Source organism: Muntiacus reevesi, chromosome 3 (assembly GCF_963930625.1).
Source record: "Muntiacus reevesi chromosome 3, mMunRee1.1, whole genome shotgun sequence".
NCBI classification, from domain to species: domain Eukaryota; kingdom Metazoa; phylum Chordata; class Mammalia; order Artiodactyla; family Cervidae; genus Muntiacus; species Muntiacus reevesi.
The window spans coordinates 123,271,033-123,297,596 of NC_089251.1; the positions used below are offsets into that span (position 1 = coordinate 123,271,033).

Here is a 26,564-nt window from a genome sequence, read left to right on the forward strand (position 1 = left end):
GTTATTTTAAATGTAGTTAGTCAAGAAGATGAAGTAATGCTAGAAGGAAACTAGTAGAAATACATGTAAACGTTGCTTTCTTAATGTTTAGAGGACACAGAAAAAAAGGTGAAATTCTTTTCAGATTATTTTCGCACAAAATTAAATCTTTGCTCAAGTAATTAATGCTCTTGAACTGTGGGGTTGGAGAAGACTCTTGAGTCCCTTAGACTACAAGGACATCAAGCCAGTCAATCCTAAAGGAAATCAGTACTGAAATATTTATTGGATGCTGAAACTGAAGCTGAAGCTCCAATACTTGAAGCCACCTGATGCGAAGAAATGACTCATTGGAAAAGACCCTGATGCTGGAAAAGATTGAAGGCAGGATAAGGGGACAACAGAGGATGAGATGGTTGGATGGCATCTCCGACTCAATGGACATGGGTTTGAGTAAGCTCCAGGAGTTGGTGATGGACGGGGAAGCATGGCGTGCTGTAGTCCATGGGGTTGCAAAGAGTTGGGCATGACTGAGCGACTGAACTGAACTGAACTGAACCTCTTTGTATTTTAGCTTGTTTGTTATATGGAATTAAGTAAGATTATTTCTAAGACCCAGCAAAATTTTTTATTGAGCACCTACTGTGTGATTCATGGTCTAACAACAAGAAAGTAGAAAATCAATGATTTTCTTCTCCACTTGTTCTTTTTGAAGCCAAGAAAGGTAAGATATAAAAATTCTTCTCTGGAATTTTCCTGTGGCAACATCATTGCATTTCTCAGTTTCTCTCTTTCCCTCTCTTCCCTTCTCCTTCCCTCCCTCCAGTCCCTCTTCCTTCCCTAACTCCCTTTCTTTCTATTTTGTTCTAGTTTCAGCCAATCCAACTGGTTGGTGCAAAAATAATTGTGGTTTTGCATTGTTGTACCTTGCAGTTACTGGAAGACATGCTTAAATAAATGTGGTTATTTTATACCATTTTAATGCACATTTCTTGCTTTATTTATTTTTTTGCTAATGACTTATTACTTGTTGTTTATTTTATATTTATTTTAGACTGTAGAAATGATGTTAGACAAAAAGCAAATTCAAGTGATTTTCTTACTCCGGTTCAAAATGGGCCTTAAAGTGGCAAAGACAATTGCAACATCAACAACACATTTGGCCCAGGAACTACTAATGAACACATAGTGCAGTGGTGGTTCAAGAAGTTTTGCATAGAAGACAAGAGTCTTGAAGATGAGGAGCATATCGGCTGGCCATTGGAAGTTGACAATGACCAATTGAAAGCAATGACTGAAGCTGATCCTCTTGCAGCTATATGAAAAGCTGCTAAAGGGCTCAATGTTGACCATTCTGTGGTCATTCAGCATTTGAAGCAAGTTGGAAATGTGAAAAAGTTCGATAAGTGGGTGCCTCATGAGCTGACTGCAAATCAAAAAAACTGTTGTTTTGAAGCATCATCTTCTCTTATTCTATGCAACGACAAACCATTTCTCAACCGGATTGTGACTTGCAATGGAAAGTGGACTGTATACGACAAACAGCGGTGGTCAGCTCGGTGGCTGGACCAAGAAGATGCTCCAAAGCACTTCCCAAAGCCAAATTTACAAGAAAAATGATTATGATTACTGTTTGGTGATCTTCTGCTGATCTGATGCGCTACAGCTTTCAGAATCCCAGCGAAACCATTAACACCTGAGAAGTTTGCTCAGCAAATCAGAGATGCACTGAAAACTGCAATGCTGACAGCTGGCACTGGTCAACAGAATGGGCCCGATTCTTCTCCAGGACAATACCTGACCACACATAGCACAACCAACATTTCAAAAGTTGAATAAATTGGGCTACAAAGTTTTGTTTCATCTGCCATATTCACCTGACCTCTCACCAGCTGACTTAGCACTTCTTCAAGCATCATGACAACTTTTTGCAGGAAAAACTGCTTCCACAACCAGCAGGAAGCAGAAAATGCTTTCCAAGACTTTGTCAAATCACAAAGCATGGATTTTTATGCTGTAGGAGTAAACAAACTTATTTCTCGTTGGTAAAAATGTATTGATTGTAATGGTTCCTACTTTGATCAATAAAGATATGTTTGAGCCTAGTTATAATGACTTATAATTCACAGTCTGAAACTGCAGAGGTTTGTACCAACCTCATGGCATCCAGTCCCATCACTTCATGGCAAATACATGAGGAAACTGTAGAAAGAGTGACTGACTTTATTTTTGGGGGCTCCAAAATCACTGCAGATGGTGACTGCAGTCATGAAATTAAAAGACACTTACTCCTTGGAAGGAAAGTTATGACCAAACTAGACAGCATATTAAAAAGCTGAGACATTGCTTTGTCAACAAAGGTCCGTCTAGTCAAGGCTATAGTTTCTCCAGTAGTCATGTATGGATGTGAGAGTTGGACTATAAAGAAAGTTGAGCACAGAAGAATTGATGCTTTTGAACTGTGGTGTTGGAGAAGACTCTTGAGAGTCCTTTGGACTGCAAGGAGATCAAACCAGTCCATCCTAAAGGAAATCAGTCCTGAATATTCATTGGAAGGACTGATGTTGAGGTTGAAACTCCAATATTTTGGTCACCTGATATGAAGAGCTGACTCATTTGAAAAGACCCTGATGTTGGGAAAGATTGAAGGCAGGAGGAGAAGGGGACAACAGAGAATGAGATGGTTGGATGGCATCACTGACTCAATGGACATGAGTTTGGGTAAACTCCAGGAGTTGGTGATGGACAGGGAGGCCTGGTATGCTGCGGTTCATGGGGTCACAAAGAGTTGGACACGACTGAACTAAACTGATAGTAACCAGTCCCTCATAGGACCACCCCTTGTGGCTCTATGACTGCAAGACACCTTCAGCAAAAAACCATCATGAATCCTTGAAGAAAAAAAAAAGTTTATTGCTCACAGGTCCCTGAAAGCACATGGCAGCGTGTAGGGGCTAAGTTGCTATGGTTGTGTCTGACTCTTTACCCTATGGACTATAGCCCACCAGGCTCCTCTGTCCATGGAATTCTCCAGGTAAGAATACTGGAGTGGGTTGTCGTGCCCTCCTCCAGCGGATATTCTGACCTAAAATCAAAGCCTCATCTCGTATGTCTCCTTCTTTGGCAGGTGGGTTCTTTACCCACTGAGCCACCTGGGAAGCCCTATGGCATCAGACATACAAGAAAGAAAAAGCACCAGCTTGGGGTTGAGAGTGGGGCCTAGGGTTTTATGGGCTCACTCTTATTGGTGAATTTAAAACATAGCAGCTGCAGGAGTTTGAAGCCCAGGAAGAGAGAAAACAAGTGGGTCTAAAACAGTTATGAGATCAACCAAGATCTCTAAAACAAAGGAACTTGGAGGCAGTGGGAGTGTCTGGCTCTTCAGTCCTGTGGCCAGCAATACATTTATTTAAGATAGACATCTTTGAAGTGGGTACCTCTGCCATCAAGGCTTAAGTCAGTCACCTGTCCCCTCTCTTCAACTCTGGTCAACATCTTCACATACTTTCACATAAACACACATATGACTCATGTATGAACTCTTTAATCACAAAGCACCTCAGGAATAGAGGTACCTTTCTCATATTTTGTGAATTAAATTTAAAAATCCCTAAAACTGGATGAAATTCCATATTTCTGATGTTACCAATACTCTTCATTACTGTGATACTAGTTGTCTAAGTAATTTAGGAGCTGAATTTTTGAACCAAAACCAATCTGAATGATTAATAAGGCCTCAGGGAATTCCAATATCCATTGTTCTGGGTTAGACTCATAAGTAAAAAAAGAAAGAAAGAAAGAAAGGAAAAAAGGCAAAACGAAAAAAGGGAAAAAAATTAGGAGGAGGATAAGGAGAGAGCAATATTTGCAATACTAGATTCTTTAGATGAGGCCATGATTATGCCTCAAATAAAAACCATTTATCCCTTGAGGCTCACCAGAGCCAGCCCACTGGAGTGAATCCAGAGTGCCCAGGCCTTTATGACCTCCAGAACCTAAAGAACTGTTGTGACATAAGCCAGGAGGGTCAGAATGGCACAATGCAGGGGGAAGGGAGAAAGAGAAACAGTCTTTTTCTAAAATGTTCAGTTCTAAATGCTTAGTTCTACTATTTATGTCTTCGTAACAATATGTTGTTTATTTATTTGACTGTGCCGGGTCTTAGTTGCAGCATGTGGGATCTAGTTCTCCAACCAGCGATTGAACCCAGGCCCTCTGCATTGGAAGTGGGGAGTTTTAACCACTGAACCACCAGGGAAGTCCCGAAAATGTGTTTTTGAGTGCCAAGGCTCCACTCAAAAAGAACCCTCTCCCTTAATAAGGGTGTCCCTCATCTTCATTTGAATTATTAGGTTTTATTGTTCAACACTTGGGGAAGGGCATAGCAACCCACTCCAGTATTCTTGCCTGGAGAATCCCAAGGGTTGAGGAGCCTGGCGGGCTGCAGTTCATAGGGTCGCAAAGAGTCGGACACGACTGAACCGACTGAGCACGTAGGCATTGATCGACACTTCAAAATAGACATGCTAGTTTTCCCAGCACCACTTGTTAAAGAGATTGTCTTTTTTCCATTGTATATCCTTGCCTCCTTTGTCAAAGATGAGGTGTCCATAGGTTCGTGGATTTATCTCTGGGCTTTCTATTCTATTCCATTGATCTATATTTCTGTCTTTGTGCCAGTACCATACTGTCTTGATGACTGTGGCTTTGTAGTAGAGTCTGAAGTCAGGCAGGTTGATTCCTCCAGTTCCATTCTTCTTTCTCAAGATTACTTTGGCTATTCGAGGTTTTTTGTATTTCCATACAAATTGTGAAATTATTTGTTCTAGTTCTGTGAAAAATACCGTTGGTAGCTTGATAGGGATTGCATTGAATCTATAGATTGCTTTGGGTAGAATAGCCATTTTGACAATATTGATTCTTCCAATCCATGAGCACGGTATGTTTCTCCATCTGTTTGTGTCCTCTTTGATTTCTTTCATCAGTGTTTCATAGTTTTCTATGTATAGGTCTTTTGTTTCTTTAGGTAGATATACTCCTAAGTATTTTATTCTTTTTGTTGCAATGGTGAATGGAATTGTTTCCTTAATTTCTCTTTCTGTTTTTTCATTGTTAGTGTATAGGAATGCAAGGGATTTCTGTGTGTTAATTTTATATCCTGCAACTTTACTATATTCATTGATTAGCTCTAGTAATTTTCTGGAAGAGTCTTTAGGGTTTTCTATGTAGAGGATCATGTCATCTGCAAACAGCGAGAGTTTCACTTCTTCTTTTCCTATCTGGATTCCTTTTATGTCTTTTTCTGCTCTGATTGCTGTGGCCAAAACTTCCAACACTATGTTGAATAGTAGTGGTGAGAGTGGGCATCCTTGTCTTGTTCCTGATTTCAGAGGAAATGCTTTCAATTTTTCACCATTGAGGGTGATGCTTGCTGTGGGTTTGTCATATATAGCTTTTATTATGTTGAGGTATGTTCCTTCTATTCCTGCTTTCTGGAGAGTTTTAATCATAAATGAGTGTTGAATTTTGTCAAAGGCTTTCTCTGCATCTATTGAGATAATCATATGGTTTTTATCTTTCAATTTGTTAATGTGGTGTATTACGTTGTTTGATTTGCAGATATTAAAGAATCCTTGCATTCCTGGGATAAAGCCCACTTGGTCATGGTGTATGATTTTTTTAATATGTTGTTGGATTCTGTTTGCTAGAATTTTGTTAAGGATTTTTGCATCTATGTTCATCAGTGATATTGGCCTATAGTTTTCTTTTTTTGTGGCATCTTTGTCTGGTTTTGGAATTAGGGTGATGGTGGCCTCATAGAATGAGTTTGGAAGTTTACCTTCTTCTGCAATTTTCTGGAAGAGTTTGAGTAAGATAGGTGTTAGCTCTTCTCTAAATTTTTGGTAGAATTCAGTTGTGAAGCCATCTGGTCCTGGGCTTTTGTTTGCTGGAAGATTTCTGATTACAGTTTCGATTTCCTTGCTTGTGATGACTCTGTTAAGATCTTCTATTTCTTCCTGGTTCAGTTTTGGAAAGTTATACTTTTCTAAGAATTTGTCCATTTCATCCAAGTTGTCCATTTTATTGGCATAGAGCTGCTGGTAGTAGTCTCTTATGATCCTTTGGATTTCAGTGTTGTCTGTTGTGATCTCACCCTTTTCATTTTCTTATTTTGTTAATTTGGTTCTTCATTTGAATCAGTTCTAATGAGATGGATGAAACTGGAGCCCATTATACAGAGTGAAGTAAGCCAGAAAGATAAAGAACATTACAGTATACTAACACATATATATGGAATTTAGATAGATGGTGGTGATAACCCTATATGCAAAACAGAAAAAGAGACACAGAAGTACAGAACAGACTTTTGAACTCTGGGGGAGAACGTGAGGGTGGGATGTTTTGAAAGAACAGCATGTATATTATCTATGGTGAAACGGACCACCAGCCCAGGTGGGATACATGAGTCAGGTGCTCGGGCCTGGTGCACTGGGAGGACCCTGAGGAGTCGGGTGGGGAGGGAGGTGGGAGGGGGGATCGGGATGGGGAATACATGTAACTATATGGCTGATTCATGTCAATGTATGACAAAACCCACTGAAATGTTGTAAAGTGATTGGCCTCCAACTAATAAAATAATATTAAAAAAAAAAAAAAATAGACATGCTAGCACCTGGAATAGTGGCTGGCACAGAGTAGCTATTTCATAAGCATTAACTGAATGAATGAAAGACTGAGTGAATGCGTATACATGGTTAAAACACTATGTGTTAATAGCTCTGAAAAGAATGAAATACTTAGGAATAAATTTAACCAAGGCAGTAAAAGATATGTACACTGAACACTCCTTCTCCCATTAATTTTACTAGCTCACTCCACTTTAGTTTAGTATTCTAGCTTAGAACTCTGGAATTTACGTGAAGCCAGCCAACCCTCCACTTCCATCAGGTTGCACAGTGACCCCTTCTGAGGTTTCATGTTAACACCTGGCAGGAACTTATCTGATCTTTCATGGAAGTCCCTCTCCAGATGGAGACCCACTGTGCTCTTCCATACCCCAAGGGACTATTGATCCTCTGCCTAGCTGGTTTTGATTCCTGTTCCTATTTCATGCCCTACAATTCAGATCCTTAACATACTAGTCTTCAAAAAGGTTTGACATATACCCTGGATTCTTACTTTCAAAATTGAAACATAGGTGTCTGACGACCTTATTCTGGTGCATACGATTTTGCTTTTCTGTGGATTATATTTCAGTGCAAGTGGGGGCCTTTTAGACCTTTCTTTCCCTTCCTCAGTCCCAGATCTAGGGGTTTCTGCTAATTTGAAGCCACTATAGATGTATCTGACACAGGAGCTCAAAATCTCCCAGGGGCACAAAATGCAGGTCTGGCTCCACTTCTCTGACTCAATAGCTTCCACGGTCCTCTCTATTCTTAGAAGGACTTTTAAAATGAATAAAAAGGGAGAGAATGTTGAAGCCCAAGGAAACATACATTTTACACCAACCCGGATGATGAGCTAGCCTCCTTAAATGTCAGCTACTCATGAGTCTCTCTAAGTCATCCATTGATTTCACATGGAAGTAGGTCAGGACTGCTTTTAACTAGAGGAGCCTCACACTGCAGGTTTCATTTAGCTATGTGGAGAGAATATTAAAAATTGATGTGAAAAGCAAACCTCTGCTTAATTAGCATCTGGATAAAGACTTTACTAGGGAAGCCACGCAAGTTAATATAAAATGAGAAAACTGACAATGAAGTCTTTCGACAGCTATTTTTGTGTCTGTAGCCTTTCATTTATGAGAAGTATAGGGATGGTCACCTCATGCTCTGTCTATTGATGCTAGTTAATCTGTATTTAGGAGGTTGGCATTATTCCTCTATCTGTGGTTGCACACATGTTTTTATACAAAATTTGTGTTTATTATTGCTTTTCTCTGATTTTTTTTTTCAAATGCTAACCTTCAAATCCGTTTGCATGTTGACCAATCACTTTAGAAGGAAAAGAGATTCTTTTTGAATCTGCTTAGAAACAACACTTCACATATCACCCTGCAAACAGTCCTCCATCCACAAACTATTTTTTTTTTATATTAAACACTTAGAGTCTTTGGCTTCGACTAATTCATTGGTTAATATTAATACTTATATTTTTTTTGGAAGCAAGATTTTTATTTTAAATTCATAACCAGAAAAGAAAAATATTCATTACATTTGAAAAACACATCCATAACCCAGTTATACTGAATTTTTTTCCTCTGCGAAGAAATCATCTTTCACAATCATGTTGCCATGTTTGTCTGCCCTTTGTTCAATGAGGAAGAGCTCTTTGTTCTCAGCACTGTTCTTTCTCGGGTCAGGGTAACTGTGCTCTCTCAGGTATGAGGTCTCTCCACCCTCCAGGCTTAGATATCATCTAACCCTGAAACAACTTGCCTCCAGAGGGAACATTCTGCCGAGTGCTATATGCTCCTTTACATCAGGTGTGGGATCCACTTAAGATGTCAGATCCTTTACCCAAACCCGACTGAAGAGAGTTGTGGGAACAGAGTGCACTGCCTAAAAATTTAATTCGTTTAGACTTTGCTGCAATTTTTGTGTATAAAATATTTATTTTTCCCCAGATATCTAAAAATCAAACAATCACCCCTTAGAGTTCCGCAGCTATTTATATTTTACGAAGTTTTTTCTAGAACACAATTTTTCTTTCATTTTACACAATGATCCTCTGAGGTGAATATGAAAAAGCTGATACTGGGAGGATTTGACTTGCTCTGAAAGAACAACTGTTCAGTGATAAGTCCATCTTTTGACCCCATGATATCTGATTCCTCTCTCTTTTCCATTTATATACATTTAGTGATTCCCCCTCCCATCTACCTTGTATTATACCAAGATGGCTTTTTAAGCTGGTCAAATAAAAGGATTTTTTAAGAACAAATGAAAGTAAAGAAATGAAGATTCATTCTAAAACTCCTCATCATCTTCTGGAAATCAGATAGTAAATGCGCTTCACTTCCCTGGTGGTTCAGACGGTAAAGAATCTACCTGCAGTGCGGGAAACCCAGGTTGCATCCCTGGGTCAGGAAAATCCCCTGCAGAAGGGAATGGCGACCCACTACAGTATTCTTGCTTGGAGAATCCAGTGGACAGAGGAGACTGGCGGGCTACAGCCCAAGGGGTTGCAAAGAGTCGGACACAACTGATGCGACTTAGCACACAGCACACACATAGTCTTTCCTTGCAAAAACAAATCATTCAGTTGTAGAGGTTGGACACACATTCATTCAATTTAGCCAGTCATTTGATCATTCAAGGAACACATATTGACAAAAATGTCCTCTGTGGCAGAAAATGTGCTAACTGTTCAGGTGCTGGGGAAAAAAACAAAAAAAGACTTACCACTGTGTCCTGACCATTTAGTTGAAAAGGCAAAAAGGAAGCTGAATGGATAGAGTTCAACATTAATTGTTAATACTGACATCATATTGCGTGAGAACCAAGAATGCCCTCAGATGGAGGATTAAGAATATCAAATGTTCTGTGATGTTTCCTCATCCAAAAGAGGAAAGGTCCAGAGCCAGAGGCCAGTGAGGAAGCTCTTAGTGACTCTGGAGTGAGAAGAGGAAGCCAGCTTGTAGGAAATGAAAAATGGGGTGGGAGACAGGAAATGAAGGCAGCAAGTAAATATTCACTTGACTGTCTTGGCCATGAAAAGGAAATGCAGTATCATGGCTGGGTGTAGAATCTAGCTGCTTTTTCTGAAACATTGATGGACAATTTTATTATCATTTATATTCAGTGGTCACAAACAAAGCATGGTCTAGAAGTCAAAGTGAGTTTTGCAGGCTTGGAATGAGATTAGCAATCAATCAAAGAAGGACGACTCTCAGGCAGTCTGTTTTAATTTCTTAGATTTGAAAGTTCTTTTGGACAAAAGCTCGGTCAAGTTTCTTTGACAAAAGGCTTTCATCATTTTGACAGAGTTCTCTTGTCCTTAATCATAAGTGGTTAATAACTTATCAATCAAAAAACGAAAGAGGTAACTTTGAGATTCAGAATCTGATAATATAAAGAGAATAAAGCTTTGTTTCAGCTCTGACCCTTCTGTTGGGGGCTCCTAACATCTAAAACTTTTTCCAGTTTCTGAGTTCCTAGAAATATTGATTTCTTATTTGTGTCAGGGGAACAAAGACCACTTTAGAATTACCCACCCATAGCGACATGGGTGGATCTAGGATTGGACAATCTTTACTTTATGATTTTATAGTTTTACTATCCTTTTTCTTTCTCGATTTAATTATATCAGTTCCACCTGTAACAAGGGCACAGATGCAAAACATTTTAAAAAATGATATATTTTTGAATGTAACTGAAATTTGACCAGAAGAAAATCTGGGGAAAGTATTCTTTCTACTTCAATTGTTACAAGACTATTCCAGACTTGTGTATTTGAATTTTTTCCTTTCAGTTCATATATTCAGGGTATATCTGACTAGACAGGATATTCTGCTTCCAAATCCATGTTACTAATCCTCCCTCCTCCCCTCTTAGATTCTTTATGGCATTTTTACTCCTTTCATTTGGGAATAGCAATAGCCCAGATTCTTCAGTTGATTGGTTATTCTACCAGGAGTGGAACATTTAATTAAGCCAGCTCCCATCAACTAACAACAATAATGAGTTTGCTTCAGCCGAGAAACACCATGCACCACTACAGACACTTCATTAAATTCAGAATTGCCATCCATCTATTGAATTCTGAAAATTGAACTTTCTGAAAATTAAAAAGAAAAAGCTTTTCAAATATTTTATAATTTAAACAAATTCTTACCTGGAAACACACTCATTTAAGACCAGTGGTCCCATAATAATAACTCCCTGGGTTTAAGCAGTGCTTTTTCACCAAGGAGGTAAAATGACTTAGCTGAATGTGTTCTTACTCTCTTTACTATTTGAGTTCAATAATGCATAATGTTAAGCAGATTGGAATTCCTTCTTTAAGGTGTCAGTCTCTGTTATTTCTTCATGAAAAATGCATCTCTCTATCTCCAAATGTTAAAAAGTGATCAATTTTTCTCAGCTATCCATTTGTACAGGAACTGGTGATGATCTGACATCTACAAAATGACCCACATTTAAATGCTTTATGGCTATATTCTTTATATCTTTCCCCTAATAAATCTGCCTAGAATGAAATGGGCATTCTTTTAAATAGTACATTTAAGTGCAGAAGCAATGAATTCCGCATTTAGCATAGTTCCTTTTTGGCTGAATGACTATATTGATTTCAGTGTGGAATTTTCTAAGTCATAGGATCTGATTTTTTCTTTTTTTTTTTTACTTAATGGTCAAACATTTCTCTTACGGCTTTTGTTTCTTCAGTAGCTCTCTCAAGTCACTATGCCTATTATTTCAAGTTCAATAAATACTTATCCTATATCAACTTTGGGAAAGATTGCTTTGAGCCAAGTGCTACATGAAACAAAATGATGAAAAGGTATGGCCCTTGATCTTCCTAGCCATATGTTTGTAACAGGGAATAAAACAGAAAAAAAAAAAAAAAGCAACTTTACAATAGGTCAGAATAAGACACATACCATTACAGATGTATAGAGCACTCCAAAGAGAGATTACTTCTAGACAATAGCATAAGAAAAAGTCAATGAAGATGCAAGTAAGCTGTAAGCCATGATCCAAGCATTAGACTTTGTTTTATGGAGTTACTGGAGGAGTCCTTGCCATAAGAGAAAACAGCATCAGAAAGAAAGCTTCAGAGGCAGGAAGAGGTCATTTGTTTGGGGATCTACAGCTCATTCAATAATCCACAGATATATCAAACAGCAGAGCCCAAAGAGATTCACAGTTTGAGCACTTAATAGTCTCATCTGAAAAGTGAGAAAACTAAGGCATTAAGAGATGAACTGATTGATCCAAAGTGTCAAAGCGTCTTTAATGGTTCAGCCAACAAGAAAACCATCTCTTATGATGTCCAGGCCCTGCCAAGCCTTCTAGATCATATGAAAATCCAGCACACATGTGAGGAACTATGACGTGACTGATAAGAAACCTTTTATTTATTAATGCTGTTGTTTAGTTGCTAAGTCATGTCCGACTCTTTGTGACCCCATGGGCTGCAGCATGGGCTACAACTCCTCTGTCCATTATCTCCTGGAGTTTGCCTGAATTCATGTCCATTGAGTCAGTGATGCTATTGAACCATCTGTTGCCTACTTCTCCTTTTGCCCTCAATCTTTCCCAATATCAGGGTCTTTTCCAACGAGTTGGCTCTTCACATCAGGTGGCCAAACTATTGGTGCTTCAGCAACAGTCCTTCCCATGAATATTCACTCTACTTTCACCTAACATTTAATGTCTCATAGATGTCAAACTCTTGAAAACACATGATATCAAATACAAATCAGAAAGTGAATTTTCTGTTTGAGATAATTCAACAGAAGAAAAGGAAATCAGTCCTAGTATACTGAATACAAACTAAGGAAATCCTCGTTTAAAAAAATAGACTAGATTAGCTTTATGTCTGAATTGAAAATGTTTCTGCATTTTTTAAGCCTAAAGCAGGGAGGGTTCTTCTTAATGGAGAGAATTGCTGATTAAATCGCTGACAAGAAATTGCACTTAAAGATTCAGCAGGCAGAGACCATAAACATGGGGAATAAACATGTCTGCCTGCATCAATCAAAGACAGCTGCAGTCTACTCCCAGAAAGGTGAGCAATTATTTATGAAATTATGTCTTCTTCAGTGATTCTATGTTGCAATCCTAACAGAAACTGAATGAGGAAAACAGACAGTGTCATGGTCTCAATTAGCCAAGGAGTCACATGCATTTTCAAAATCAAGGGATTTCACTTATATATTATTTAACCTCATCATCTTGAAAAAAATTGTTTAGCTTTAAAAAATGATAATACTTAAATAGGCCAGTGTGTTCTTGAAGAACTGCATGTGTGTGTGTGTGTGTGTGTGTTTCAAGATTGGTGTCTGATTCTGCCAAGTACACATTAACATAAATCTGAAGAGAAAAGAAGTCAAGCCAAGAAGCATTTGACAAGGGCCTCTTTAGGAGATTTTGTTTGTTTGTTTCACTAGATCATTTTCTAGGTGAGTGATGAGAAGGCTCTCATTGCCTTTGGGCATTGGCTGATTTTTTTTTTTTTCCTCTAAATCCATGGAGCGTTTTTTTCCCCCCTTGGGGAAGCCTTGAGCCACCAAGATACTGCTTAGTTGTGGACAAGATGCAAGGAAGTGTGGACAAAAGCCCTATATTCCTGGAAGATGAATCATCTAGTTGGTAGCTGAGTACTAGAAACCTCTCAGCCCGAAGAAACATGCCCAAATATCCCTACCCAAACATCCCTACCCAAACATCCCTAAGTTATGCTTAAAGGTATTGAGATGAGTGTTCATGGTCTCTCTGCCAGGCCATTTAAGTGACTGTGAGGCCCACTGCACAGACCACAGCCCTCCAGGGACAGCTCAGAGGCCTGAGATCCAGAAAATCCCTTCAGAGTGACTAGGATATTCCAAAGTGAATTTTGGAGGGTCCTGAAAAGGTTTTCCTCTCCCTTCCTAAGCTGATGACAAATATGAAGTGGTCCATGTCATTTAGGTATAGATCCAGCTTTCTCCTATCCAGCAGGTAACTCTGGGAGCAACAGAAGTATGAGACATCAGAGGTTTTGATGGTAACTGGTGTATTTTAAAGAAATTGGATGGGAAAGTAATTGTGGATACTGACAAGTATAGATAAAGTGTCATTAAGACCAGAAACTCTGAAGCCAAATAATCTGGGTTGAAGTCTTAGATTTACTCCCTATGTGACTCTGGGTGAGCTATGCCTCAGTTTCTCCTATTTTTAAAATGGCAGTGCTAACATCACCTACATCCAAATGCTGCAGTGAAGGTGGAATACAAGTAAAATGCTTAGAATTCTGTATGGCATAGAGGCAATGGCATAAAAGCAAGTGCATCCTACTCTTGTTTTGGAAGCATTCTGAAGGAAAAGATTAGGGCTGCATTCTTTCCCCAAGTCTGCAGCACTACTTCTTGGATGAATTCCATCGTGCTTAGTTCATGTTGAAATCATTCCCGAGGCAAACCTGTTTGAGGCAGAAACATTTCCCAAGAAGCTCATCACCTCATTTCCCCATTAATATTGTTAGCTCTAACTACTGAGATGCTTGGCCCAGTTATGACAGTTAGGCCTCCTCCTTGCTTTCATCATCCCCTCCAGCGTCCCAGAAGGAAGACCCCCATTCTCTTGTACCGCTCTCCTACACTGGCTGGATTGTGGCCTGGGAAACCTCCCTAGAGAGCACACCCTCGACGCGTATCATGGCTCCATCTGAGGGTCCCATTCTGCTCCGGCTAGTCCTCCCCCTTGAATGCTCCAGACCCATCTAAGCAGAACTCTGGGGTGAAGACTGCTGTTGGCCTGAGTCTCAAATTCTCCTGCCTGTCTAACCAACAGAAACAACTCCTTGCTGACGCAGTTCTTAACAGTGGTTCTCAATTTTAAGAGTCAAGAAATTCAGATGAGGGAAATGACGCATATAGATGAACTTATTTGCAAAGCAGAAATAGAGACACATATGTAGAGAACAAACTTATGGACACCAAGAGGGGGGGGGAAAAGGGATGGGGTGAATTAAGAGATTGGGCCTGACATATAGGAGAAGGAAATGGCAACCCACTCCAGTGTTCTTGCCTTGAGAATCCCAGGAACGGGGGAGCCTGGTGGGCTGCCGTCTATGGGGTCACACAGGGTCGGACATGACTGAAGTGACATATATACACTACGATAAAATAGATATCTAATGAAAACATGCCATATAGCGCAGGGAACTCTACTCAATGCTCTATGGTGACTTAAATGCAAAGGAAATCTTAAAAAGAGGGAATGTATGTATACATACAGCTTATTCACTTTGCTGTACACAGAAATTAACACAATGTTGTAAAGCAACTATACGCAATAAAAATTTTTTAAAAAGAGGAAGAAGAAATGACACATAGCTGGCATGACTAAGAAGGTTTTAAGAACAAGAATGGGTGTTTTTCACACATGGCACACTACCTGATACAATGTTAAATTCTCAAGGTCTCCAGAAGAAACCAGAGGTAGTAAAATTGTTTTCCCTGCTGATTCAATCAAATGACCCTGGCTGTCTTTTTTTTGCAAGCTGTCAACTAATTAGTAACTCACTTAAGGAAAGAAAAACAACATTCACTCATTTCATGTTATCTGAATTTTACTTTTCCCTCGCTCCTTTCCTTTTCCCCTCCTGTGTTTATTAGAAAGCAAACTCAAAGTATTAATGTATTACAGGTTTCTCTTGCACACAAGTAAAGAGTGTTGCTAATATTTAGCCATATACCTGTGAGTTATTGTTGGATATTAGCGATAAATATTCCCAGAGAAGGGAATGGCAACCCACTGTAGTATTCTTGTCTGGAGAATCCCATGGACAGAGGAGCCTAGAGGGTTAGAGTCTATGAGGTTGCAAATAGTTAGGACTGAAGCTACTTAGCACACATGTACAACCATAAATATTACTGAGGATTACCAAAAAGTCAAGATCACAGGTCCAAGCTCCAGAATTTTTCATTGAAGAGGTCTATCTAGGATAAAACCTAGAAATCTGTATTTTTAAGAATAGGCAGGTGAAAATAATGCAGGAGGTCCTTTACCCACTGTACTTTCAATGACCTAAGGATATTCCTGGGAGCATGTCTTCACAGTCCTGGCCTGAGGACATCTCTATAATCCAGAGGAGGGCTCAGTTTTCCTTCTGAGCTACTGGAAGGAGTCTTGCTAAGGCAGAAACCAGTCTGAGGCCACAGTGTGGGACTCTGAGCAGAAGAGCAATCAATAAACAGCAGGAAAGGAACCTGACAAGGATTGTAAAGTTTAGATTAAGAAGTTTAGCAGTACCTATAGGCTTTGATCTTGCCAGACCTTCTGGAAACCTCCTTGTTATATCCTCAGATATCTCTTCAGCTGTTCTGCATGCATGGTCAGTTGCTTCAGCTCGGTCCGACTCTTTGCAACCCCATGGACGGTAGCCTACCAGGCTCCTCTGTCCGTGGGATTCTCCAGGCAAGAATACAGAGTGGGTTGCTATGCATTCCTCCAGGGGTTCGGTTCTTCCTGATCCAGGGATTCAACCCGCTTCCCTTATGCCTCCTGTATTGGCAGACGGGTTCCTTACCACTCCTAAATGCCTTTGGAGGATCACTATGTTCCAGAGGTTCCAGACCTCACCTTTCAACACTGGCCAGGTAGCTTCCACCACACAAGTGGAAGTTCTGCTCCAAGTCAGCATTCTGGGCAGTGGGCAGTAACAGGCTGAAGGCTCACCCATTCCCCGTAGTAAATGCAAGATTCGGGCTCCTGGGTTCTCTTCCCCACCCTTCCTCCCAGCTTCTCTGTCCAACCCACTCTTTGTCAGTCTCTACTTTCATAGGAATAAACAGGAGGGAAAAATAAAGTCCTTAGCGAGTGTGCTTGCCAGATTTTACCAGGAAAAAATATTTCCACTGGGCTAAACAAAATGTGTAAGTTAACATTAGTTTCATGTTTCCTAGGACAGCTGAGTTCTCAGAAAGGGGACACCCCTGATCATTTCAGACATGAATCTGAGAACTTCATCCAAGACTAAGCAAGTGGATTCATGTGGCCTTTGGAAGTGAAGGTCACAAAGTCCCCACACTGCAGGTCAAACACTTAAGTTAGATGAGAGGCTCCACAGACAAGTTTGGATATCTGGTTTCTTGGTCCAAAACTGATTAATGAAGTGATAATACAATGAGGAAAAGCGCAAAAGGAAAAGAGGGGAGAAGGGGAGGGGTGGAGAGGCCAGATGCATCAATAAAACTGCCTGCAAGCCAGAGGAAGCAGTAAAACCACAAGAGACAGACAGAAGAATTTAAGTGAATTTAAATAGTAGAGCTATAGAGGACTAGTGAGCTCTACAACCTCAAATTGCCCCATTGGAGGAGACCTCAGTATCACAGTTAATCTATCAATACTGTCACTGCTACTACCAATGATAGGACAATGATGGCCACCCCTGGGTGAGGCCTCCCTTGTTCAGGTCATCTTGCTGGACCCTTCTCAGGTATTAGCACATAGTACACACACAGTGATGATCGCAACAGTGACCCTGAATCATAAACACCCTGATATTAGTACACCCTTCCTTTCTCTTTAAAGTGGGATACTATACACATATAACCTTCCAAAATCATTGTTTTTCTAATTGAAAATTATTTTTCAATTAAATTAGTAAGAGTTTAGTTGGATCAGTTGCTTTACCTGCAATGCCTAATATTTTAGTAATCACTTGACCTCAAGCTACTTAAACAATGAAAAAGGCATGTGTGTGGGAGGTAGGAGGCATGGGATACTTTTTTGGTTTTATTTTGCTTGTTTGATGGGTTGGGGTTGTTGTTGTTTAAGAAAGTGAGTGGAAAGGCAAAAGTTACATCTGATTCCCAACTGTGTGTCATCAGACCCAAAGGACATATGTATATCTATAATTGTAAATATGTAACATAACATCCAAAAGTCTTAAAAGGGAGTCTTATTAAAGGGTTGGGGGAAACATAAATATATATGAATTGATTGACACTGGATTGATTCCCCGGTTTGATTCCTGGCTTGGGAAGATCCACTGGAGAAGGGATAGGCTACCTACTTCAATATTCTTGGGCTTCCTTTATGGTTTAGCTGGTAAAGAATCTGCTTGCAATGCGGGAGACCTGAGTGCGATCCTTGGGTTGGGAAGATTGCCTTGAGAAGGGAAAGGCTATCCACTCCAGTATTCTGACCTGGAGAATTCCATGGACTGTATAGTCCATGGGGTCGCAAAGTGTTGGACATGACTGAGTGACTTTCGCTTTCATAGGCTTCCCCAGTGGCGGTAGTGGTAAAGAACCTGCTTGCAAACGCAGGAGATGTGAGGGACCTGGGTTTGATCCCTGTGTCGGGAAGATTCCCTGGAGGAGGGGATGGCAACCCAGGCCAGTATTCTTGCCTAGAGAATCCTATGGACAGAGGAGCCTGACCGGCTAAGGTCTGCAAGGTCACAAAGAGTTGAACACGACTGAAGCGACTTGACACTCATGCAACAACACCAGAAGAATGAGCTTGCATCTTTCCTTTTCTTTGACCTTTCGTTGACCCTACTGTGTCTGTGTTTCTTCTCTGGTTTTCTGTGTACCTTTGTATGTGCTTCATTGGTTGGCAACTATATTTGTTTATATGACCACCTGACTTGATGTGTGCATTTTTTGTATATGCTTCTTGGTGCCTCAGTATTTTTAATTTATTGCTTCTCTTTGCTGTTTCATGTTTCTATTTTTTTTTTTTCAAGGTTTCTCTTTACACTTTTCCACTTTTAACTTTTCTATTGCATTTTCTCCCTCAAGTACATCATAAATTTAATTATATCCTTCATTATGCCTCATACATTTCCACAGGAACATACATTCATGTATTTATATAGGCTGAACTTTATTTTTAAAAGATTTATTTGAGGAGATAAAAGAATTTTCTTTTTTTCTCACTTGATTCTGGCTAATAGTTTCTATGATTCAGGGCTTTTGATTTATTAAAACAAAATGGCCTATTCATGACCTAAGTGTTCTAGATTCCAATCAAAGGATATGTACAAAAAGAACATGTAAAAGGAAGATAAAAATGATAAGTAGAAAATTCACCACAAAACATATTTGTATTGGGCTGACCAAAAGTTTGTTCAAATTTTTGGCCAATGCAGTACTTCACCTACTTCTCATATAGACAAAGAAATGTGTAATAATAAAATACAAGTTAATCACTTCTAACATGTTTGCTATCTTCTTTATCACTATATGGGTGATATATAGTGGCTCAGACGGTAAAGGATCTGCCTGCAATGTGGGAGACCTGAGTTAAATCCCTGGGTTGGGAAGATCCCCTGGAGAAGGGCATGACAATCCACTCCAGTATTCTTGCCTGGAGAATTCCTATAGACAGAGGAGCCTGGCAGTCTGCAGTCCATGGGGTCACAAAGAGTTGGACACAACTGAGCGTCTAAGCACATAGCACTACATAAATTTTAAAAATACTAATAAGAACCAGTTTACATGAATTTATCAATACTATGCTCATGCACAGTTAAATAACAAAATAATGCCAGATCAACTAGGAAAAGCATGCTTCTGAGTTTAAAAAAAAAGTTTCCTAGAAAAACATGCTTCAATTAATGTGAAGGCTATATTTAGAAAACCATGAAGCAAAATGAAATTGATTCATAGTCTAACACTACTGTCTTATTTTAACTCATTCCTATTTCCCGATCCCCATCAATAATTATAAGCCTTTAAGATATGAAATTATTAAATTAGCTGTATCTTTTAGAGATTATTAAAAATAAGAGTTGAAGGGATAAATTTTATTTGACATAGATTTTTAAAGCCAAAAGATTATATTTGCTTTGAATTGAATATCAGAATATTAGCAAAATGAACATTTCCAGTGAAACTTAGTGGGGTATGGAGCACAGAGATACAAGTCTTACTTTTATTTCTGAAATGCAAAAATAAAAAAAAAAGAATGTGACTCAGGGGTCTTAAATGGTATGCTACTTCATATCACTTATCCTCTCCCCGTGTGGGCAAGTATTTACAAATCCTATCTGTCAAGAGGGAAGGGGACAGTTGTATCACCGAGGGCAGCAGTAGCTGTCAGCTATCAGCACTTTTGGATCTATATTTTGAATCACAGGATGATCCTGAGAGCCCCAGTGATTGTGTTAACATCAGACAGTGTTTTTCTATTTTCTTCCTGGGTCAAAAAAAAAAAAAAAATGGCATTGGATTACTCATTAGAAATACTATGTGCATTTTTCCTCCCTTCCATATGATAAAGTAAAACACTGGAATTGATATAACTCAGGGCATGACCTTTCTCTGAAGAGCTGATGCACAGTTAATAACATATGGAAAGGAATTTAATCCTCAGATCCCTAAAAAGCTATAAAGAGCCTAGATCACTTTTCCATGTACAAGCTTGGTTTTAGAAGCATACAAAGCTCATTTTGGAGTTGAATAGGAAAGTCTGTGACATATAGCACATAGTCTGATTCTAACAGATGGATTTTTCTTGAAATAACTTCATTAGTTAATCACTTTTTTTTTACATATACTTTTTCTAGCTAATTGGTATAACTGCCAGCTGGAGCCGTTAAGAAACCTCCAAAGAAACTGGTAGGTAGGCAGAACACTGGCTAATCTCACCAATTCTAGGATTAAACTTCTACTAATTTCATACTAACCAGTATGTACTTTGAGAGTAAAATCATCTCCATCATTTTTTTCACCTTTTTCCAAAAAGCTTACTAGATCTATGTTTAAACCAAATCAATCATCCAGAGTTGAAGACATGACAAAAAGACAAGACACCAGAAGATGAGCCCCACAGATCAGCAGCTCTCCAAAATGCTACTGGGAAGAGCAGAGAAATAGCTCCAGAAAGAATGAAGAGGCTGGGCCAAAGCGGAAACAACGCTCAGTTGTGAATGTGCCTGGTAGTAAGAAGTTAATGTTTTCATAAATCTTTCTTATTAAAGAGGAAAAAGATAAGTTGCTTATATCCACTAATGAATATTAATTATCTATGGAATTTCATCACCATCTTCATCAGACATGCTTAAGAGTTCTTTGCCTTTAAAGAAGTTTCTCAGTGTAACTGCATGAACGCCCGTGTGCTCAGTCACTCAGTCCTGACCCCAGGAACGGTAGCCTGCCAGACTCCCCTACCCAAGGAATTTTCCAGGTGAGAACAGTGGAGCCGGGTGCCATTTCCTACTCCAGGGGATCTTCCCAACCCAGAGATCCGAACTATGTCTGTGGCGTCTCGTCTTCTGCGTTGGCTGGTGGATTCTTTAAGAATCCTGTGATGGCATCATTTGAGATGTAAATGATTACTTTTTAGTATAGGTGCCCTGAGGCATTTTTAAATAAAGGAAAACAGTGTAATTTAATGAAATGAACGCTGAAAAAACTGGGATCTGTTTTGACTTTACAATATCTTTACATAGTGATTTGGATCTCACAAAAGGATTAGTCATTCAGATAGAGACAATCCCTAGTCTTTGAAATTCAGTGGTAAATATCATGTTTCCCACCTATTTATCATTAACAATCTTTCTGTAATTTATATGTTGATAGATCTAGGAAAAGTACCATAGGAATAAGATGCTAATTCAGTTCAGTTCAGTCACTCAGTCGTGTTCAACTCTTTGTGACCCCATCAACCGCAGCACGCCAGGCCTCCCTGTCCATCACCAACTCCTGGAGTCCACCCAAACCCATGTCCATTGAATCAATGATGCCATCCAATCATCTCATCCTCTGTCGTCCCCTTCTCCTCCTGTCCTCAATCTTTCCCAGGATCAGGGTCTTTTCAAATGTCAGCTCTTCCATAAAGGGAAACAGCAAGCCTAGTCTAGTTTATTATGTAGCAACATGGAGTATGGGGAGAGAATAATTTGTTGTTTTTTAAAAAAGTAATAATTCTATTCAAATTGCTCTCTTTCCAGTAAAGGTTTTCTAATACAAATTTGCTCAAGCAGGTTTTTAATACAAGGTAATTTTAACACTTACCAATTCCATGTTTGAATGTATAATTTCCTGCCAAATCAAGACATACCTAAAATTTTTTATACTAATATGTTTTCTTTGTTAGACTTCCAAGGGTCACTTAAGAATTGAGATTTTACACTTTATTTTAAATTTAAGACTGATTCCTCTTTTTAATAAGTTATATTGTGCAGACCATCACTTTCAGTTCTTTCAGAACACACTAGTTCCTTTTTTGTTTTGGCGGCTTAAAAAAATGACACAAATTTACTACTTCGAAATTCTAGAAAACAGAAGTCTGAAATGCGTTTCACAGGACTAAAATCAAGCCTGTAGGTTGGGCTTCCATCCTTTCTGAAAGTCTAGGAGAGAATGGGTTCCCTGGACTCTTCAATGTTCTAGAGGTTTCCTGATTTCTTGGCTCACAGCCCACTCCCCCATCCTCAAAACCCGCATGTTCATCTCTCTGACTCAGACGGCCCTGCCTCTGCCTTTCACTTTTAAGGATCTGTAAGAAGTCACTGTTTCCTTTGGTATGGTGAAAATAAAATCACGCATCTTGAGCTTTCAACTAAAAGGACCAAAGCTTACTTTGTTGCTGTGTCGCTACGTCCTGTCCTCTGCGACCCCCTGGATCCCCCTGGACCCACCTGGGCACCCCGTGGACCCACCAGGCTCCTCTGTCCACGGGCTTTCCCAGGCATGAATACTGGAGTGGGTTGCCATTTCCTTCTCCGGGGGATCTTCCCGACCCAGGGATCGAACCCGAGTCTCCTGCATTTGCAGTCGGATTCTTTACCACTGAGCCACCTGGGAAGCTCCCCCAAGCTCACATACCACGTGCCTTATCTGCACATCGGGGGCTTCCTTGCACGCAAGTCACGGAGGACAGCGTCTGTGCACTTACTCTCTGCGGGTTCTTTAGAGCGGCGGCCGCTGGACGACTTCCTCAGCAGGCTGCGCCCCGAGGTAAAGAGGCTGGTTAACTCTTCCAGAGGACTGGTGGGGGTTCTGGAGCGGGAGCCGCTCGGGGCCGAGCCGGAGGTGCTGACCGCGGCGCTGACCAGCTTGCCCCCGTCTGACACCGGTCTGGGCGTGGAGTGAGGCGCTGCCGGCGCGCTCCGGGAGAGGCTGCCCGAATGCACGGCGTCGTAGGGCGGCGGCCTTTTGAGGCTGAGCGGGGTCAGGGACCTGCCCATGCTGACGGGCGATGGGGAGGCGGAGTGGCTTTTGGGGTAGCCGTGGGGGGACTGCGCTCGGTACAGAGTGGAGGGCGGGGGAGGGGACGAGGAGAGCACGCAGGCGGCCGGAAGCGGCCCCACGGCTCCAGCCTGCTCCTTCTCCAGCTTCGCGTGGCCGGAGGCGTGCGATGGCAAGGCAGAGGGAGAGGCCCCGGCCTGCTGTTTCATGTAAGACACGTTTTCCAACACAGGAAGCTTGGTGACCTCCAGCGGGGTGAGCGGAGACTCGTCCGAGTTGGGGGAGCACTGCACCGGCGCCGGGGGGAAGACCAGCAGCGGGGGCCTATGAGACAGCAGGTTGGGGAAGGGCGGGGGGATGTCACAGAGCAAACCCTTTGGAGTACATGGCACCGAGGATTTGGCCAAGTCCAGGTCAGGCACCGTGGGAGTAGCACACTGCGAAGAACAACTGTGATGGTCGAGGTCACATTTTGAGTCTTGGCCTAGATCGTCAAAAATGGGGTATTTCATTTCCTCGTAGACGGCCTCACTCTGGTCCTCATCGTCCTTCCGGAAGTCTCTGAGAATGTTCCCCACCATCTCGATGTACACGGGCTCCTCCTCCTCGGGGTCCCCCGCGGGGCTGCTGACCTGGCAGAGCGAGGAGTCCCGCGGGAGAGAGGTCCTCCTGGGTGCGTGCTTTTTGATATACGTTTCGTCAAAAGATGTGCTGAGCTGAGTGTTTGGGTTCCGTTTTGGTTTGGGAGGAGGAATCTTCTTTGAATATTCATCACTGTGGGGTCTTGGTTTGGTTGACACTAAAAGAAGAAGAAAAAACAAACAGTAAAACAGATGAGTACAATAGCAAAACTGTCAAATATGACTTGCAGATGGCTTTACTACTCTAATGAGAAGGAAATGGCAACCCACTCCAGTATTCTTGCCTGGAGAATCCCATGGATGGAGGAGCCTTTAGTCCACGGGGTCACAAAGAGTTGGACATGACTGAGCCAGTAACACTTTACTACTCTAAACTTTTGAGGGAAGGGGTAACCTGAATTATTTCTAAATGGAGGCATAGACTAAAAATCCAACAGAAATCAAACATTTCAATATTTAGAGAAACATGATGTGAAAACCATATTAATATTTATCTTCAAATTAATATTAATAATCCAACACTGATAAATGCATTAAGACCAGAACGCTTCACCACTGTCTTAGAATTTCTAAGTAGAAACTTTCAGATGACACAAATTGGATAAAAACAACCATATATTTGATAAAAATCAACTTCTAACAATTAAGCAACAAAGAAACTTAAGGAAAAAGGAAAGGACAGAGTTTCTATTAGAACAAATGGTTATAATAACACCATGGGGACTGTGCCCTTTTAATGATATGGCTATTACACATGATCACATCTTGCTTTCATTTGGGATAAAAATGTTCCAGCCTGCTAGACTTAATCTCTGTCTTGGTTCAGATAAATAACTTTTATACAGATGGGGCTGATACATCAGGGGAAATTGATGTGAACATCTTATGAGGCTAGACAAGTTAATCTCCAAATCTCCAGGTAGTGTTGATTATGGTGTATTCTGTTTTTGTTCAGAAGGTCTCTCATGATATCCCAAATGCTGTCTTGGAATGAATTCATTGCCCTGACACATCAGAAGCCCCTAGAGAGTTTTACAAGAGAATAATCCAGAGAATGATGTGCAAGCTTCAAGAATAACTTCTGAAAACTCACAATGAAGTGAAGTGAATAGATATACATAAAAGTATATTCCACAGCCTGCTGGAAGTCCTCCTCATAATGGAGCATAAACTTCTGACTCCATCCAGGAGGGCCAAACAGGTAACATCTCTATGACTGCAATCAATTGTTTAGCATGCAGGGAAGGTACTGAAGTCTTGCTATTATCTCATTATTGCATTGTGCTGATACATAATTATAATGATTATCATCTTTATCCAATGTTGCAGAATGTAGTTCATTGTGGTAAGTGATAGCATACAATGTAAGTTGACAGTGTCGTTTATAGGTATAAAACTATGAGAAAAGAGCAGACTTCTCTATAATTTGCAGCTTGAAGGGAAAGGAGGTCTCAAGGCACAAAGCAGGAAATATCCCAAATTTCCTTAGTTTTGTTTTTCAACTAGTATAACTTATGACACAGAAAGTCTTCTAAAACTTACTATAGGAGAAGCAAGTGCTTAAAGTTTATTTAGGTGGCTTCCCTAAACATCAATCATATCTTCTGAGAAAGAGAACCCATCAAATACTCTAGCAGTGGCTATATTGCTCACTTTTCTAGGTCATTCCTGCTTTCAAATATTCTGCTCCATTGTTCCTATGGTGATTTTTTCACTCACTACAATCAAACAGCTTGTTGAAGGGAAGTTTCTTAATATTACGTAGACTTTTCCTTTAACTTACAGTAGGAAAAAACTAGATGCCATTTCCTGGGGGGAGGGGGGAGTGATACAGCAGTAGAGCCTTTTCATGTCAAATAAGAAAAGTCTAGGGACATAATAGGATGAAAACTGCCCAGAAAATTCTTTAGGAAGGACCCAGAGTGACTATTAGTTCCTCTCTGTATCTCCTACTGGTAATACATTTTTATTGGTTTTGAAATCTACCATGCATGTTCACTTTATATGATTTAAATAAATCATCAAATTATATACAAAAATCTGAGCCCAAATAAAATAAAACCATAAATTAATGAACAAGATTGACTTTGAATTGGAAGGGACTTTGAAAGAGCCAAGACTTAAAAGTCCACCCAGACTATTCTTCTGTAGCTTGTTTCTTGCCATCTTCTACCTCAGCCTGTCATCCTAGACTGCGTAACTCACCCTCTAGGAATTCTTGCCACTGAGTATTGAGTTCTAGGAATTGAATGGTATGGAAAGTAGCAAGACATTCTATAAATTGAGGGTTAATCCAAAGTTAGGAATGAATGTGTATCGATGAGATGGATAACTTCATGATTTGAGAATTATCATACTTAGAATGAGACTTTCATTTTTCTGACTCCTAAATTATAATTCACTGCTGATTTCTTTTTGACCTTCCTCTAAATTCTAATATTCCAACATAGACTTTGGTAGTTGTATGTAGAGAATTAACAGTACAAGCAGAACACAAGCATCTACTGAACCCAAATCTAGGTAGAAACATTGCATTGAGGGAAGACTACGACCTAGGATTCCCAGGAACCTAGAGGTCAGGATAGAGCTGAAAGTGACATGATATTCAGGGAAGTGGAAGCATCAGCTTCTTCCCTGGAACCAACATCCCTCTTCCCACATAGATTAGAAGGTGGCCTTTGGAACAGGCAAGACCATTGCTTGGGTTGCACTCAAAATATAAACAAATGACACTAATTTTGTTTGCCAAAATAAACAGAAAAAAATGAAATAAAATAAAGATCCACCATATCTATGAAATAATGAAGGAAGAAAAAGATTCTATTCTAGAAGACAACATAGTTAGAATTAAGATAACCATTCATTATGAGGGCTTCCCAGGTGGCTCAGTGATAAGTAATGCACCTGCCAATGCAGGAAATGTAGGTTTGATCCCTGGGTCAAAAGATCCCCTGGAAAAGGAAATGGCAGCTCACTCCAGTATTCTTGCCTGGGAAATCCCATGGACAGAGGAGCCTGGAGGACTACACATCATGGGGTCCCAAAAGAGTCAGTCACGACTTTGCGACTAAAAAAGCTCATTATGAAGGAAT

The 26,564-nt window shown here is 40.3% G+C and overlaps 1 protein-coding gene across 1 annotated transcript in view; it reads right to left on the bottom strand.

Annotated features, from left to right (window-relative positions):
- NYAP2 (neuronal tyrosine-phosphorylated phosphoinositide-3-kinase adaptor 2) overlaps positions 1–26,564 on the bottom strand; it is a 288,126-nt gene that overhangs the window by 89,312 nt on the left and 172,250 nt on the right. Inside the window, exon 3 of the mRNA XM_065927627.1 lies at positions 22,539–23,630. Coding sequence (XP_065783699.1) covers positions 22,539–23,630 — 1,092 coding nt within the window. The remainder of the gene's footprint in view (positions 1–22,538; positions 23,631–26,564) is intronic.